The following is a 2,100-nucleotide window of genomic DNA, read 5'->3' as shown; positions in this document are numbered from 1 at the left end:
CTCTCCAGAGTGCAGTACCTCGTCGCGCTCGTCGGGGTCGGCGTCGGTATCGAGCACGAGCGCCGCCTTGGCCACGTCGCCTGCGCAGAGATCATCGTTCGACTTAAATTGCCTCGAGAGGGAAACTACCGCAGCGAGCGTGGTACAGAAGCGGGTAGCGCTCGCGGAACGCCATTTCCTTCTCGAGGAGCGCGCGGCAGACCTTGTGGTTGTTGTCGGTCGCGTAAAAGAGCGCGTTGGACCCGTCCTAGGTACGAATTCGCACACTCAAGTACACCCAACGCCACGGCACCGTCTCTTCCGCGTTGAGGTTGGCGTTGCGGTCGAGGAGCAGCTTGGTCATGTCGGCATGGCCGTATTGCGCCGCGAGCATCAGCAGCGTCGTTCCGTGCTGAGAAATGCCACATTTGTATCAAGTTGATACGAAACATCGTAGTACCGGGTTGCGCTGCTCAATGTCCATGGCCGGGTTCTGCGTGAGGATGTCTCGGAACGTCGCTAGGTCGCCCGACTTGACGACGCGGTAGAGCATTTCGCGCTCAAGCAAGTGCCGGCAGTCGCCCACGGCCATGGCCAGCGCGTCGATGCCGTTCTACAATTCTCTTATTCAGTACAGAAAGGACTCGGGACGGTACGTTGTCGCAGGCGTCGACGGCCACTTGGAGACTCAGGAGATACTCGACAATGGCCACTTGGTTGGAGCTTGCGGCGTACATGAGCGCGGTTTTCCCGAGCTAGACACCATGTACTTGTTTAGGCGAATGGGTTCAACCGAATGTACCTCGTCGCGGTCGTCGATGTCCACGTGCTGGCGCACAAGCTGCTGGAGTGGCTTGAGCTGGCCAACTTTGGCAAAGTACAGCAACGGGTGGCGCTCGCGCATGTCGAGGAGCGACCGGCAGCTCATGTGGTTCTTCTCGGTCGCGAGATCGAGCGCCGTCTTGCCGTCCTAGCCGCCTCACTTGATACGTTGATACTTGGTAAAAAGACAGTACGTGGTTGCGCAGCGTGAAATTGGCGTGGAACTGCAGCAAGAGCTGCAAAATACTCAAGTAGCCTTGCGTCGCAGCCACCATGAGCGACGTCAAACCGCCCTGCGCATCTTCTCAGAAACTTCGAGGCAGAGACAACGCACCGTGTTGAACGTGGCGTCGACCGGTGCCTTGTGCTGTAGCAAAAGTAGCACCACATCGTGGTACCCCTTGCGCGTCGCGACTAAAAGCGCCGTCGAGCCGTTCTAGATCCACTGGATGATAAAAACACTGGAACACATGGCGTGTCAGACCGAAGAGACTGCCTGGACGCGCGCGCCTTTCGCAAGGAGGAGCTTGACGCACTCGTAGTGGCCCATCGCAGACGCGTACATGAGCGCGGACCAGCCGTCGTCGTTGTACGCCTCGAGCTCCGTATCGAACTGCAGGAGCACGCGGAGCACCTCGACGTGGCCGTTGATGCAGGCCGCCAGGAGAGGCGTGCTGCGCGCCTAGAACCACTGTAACATATTCTGTCTGGCATCTCGAATGGCGCGTACGTAGTTGAAGACGGTCGAGCGCGCGTTGGCCGTGAGGAGGAGCGTCACGATACGCGTGTTGCCGTTCTCGGTCGCGTAGTGCAGTGCCGTGTTGCCCGTCTGGAAAAAAAATCGCATGTCAACCAATCCCGCCAAAATGAGGATTCAAGCACCGACCTCGTCGGTGGCCTCCGTGTTGGCGTGGTGCTCGAGCAGCGTCTCGACGAGCTGCGACTGGCCGTGCTGCGCCGCGTACACCAGCGCCGTCTTGCCGTCCTAATATCACGATACTTGGCATGCTGAAGTCACTGCACATGGAGCGTACGGGGAAGAGGGCTTCGAGGTTGGCGTGGTGGCTGGCGAGGAGGGCGACCGTCGTCGCCGAGCCCTTTTGCGTTGCGCGCAGCAGCGCCGAGAGGCGATCCTACCGAAGTCATGAGCCGCGTAACCGAGCAGGAATCTGTACATCGCGCACGCCCTCAGTGGACGCTTGGTGGTCGAGGAGGACGCGGACGACATGGTCGTGGCCGTTGGCCGCCGCCTGCACCAGTGGCGTGTCGCCCGTCTACATGCCGAGACATGACGCGGCT

The 2,100-nt window shown here is 60.1% G+C and overlaps 1 protein-coding gene across 1 annotated transcript; it reads right to left on the bottom strand.

Moving 5' to 3' along the window:
- Positions 1-202: 202 nt before the first annotated feature.
- SPRG_18650 (hypothetical protein) lies at positions 203-2,075 on the bottom strand (the record flags this gene model as incomplete). Its single annotated transcript, XM_012358088.1, has 8 exons — positions 203-247; positions 293-391; positions 636-734; positions 996-1,094; positions 1,136-1,237; positions 1,286-1,483; positions 1,688-1,786; positions 1,977-2,075. Coding segments are annotated over 8 exons (840 nt in total), but the record flags the coding sequence as incomplete, so codon positions are not given.
- Positions 2,076-2,100: the final 25 nt, after the last annotated feature.

This window comes from Saprolegnia parasitica, assembly GCF_000151545.1.
Source record: "Saprolegnia parasitica CBS 223.65 unplaced genomic scaffold supercont2.1357, whole genome shotgun sequence".
NCBI classification, from domain to species: Eukaryota; Oomycota; class Saprolegniomycetes; order Saprolegniales; family Saprolegniaceae; genus Saprolegnia; species Saprolegnia parasitica.
The sequence above is the reverse complement of the archived record's forward strand: the minus strand, read 5'-3'. Positions and strand labels throughout refer to the sequence as shown.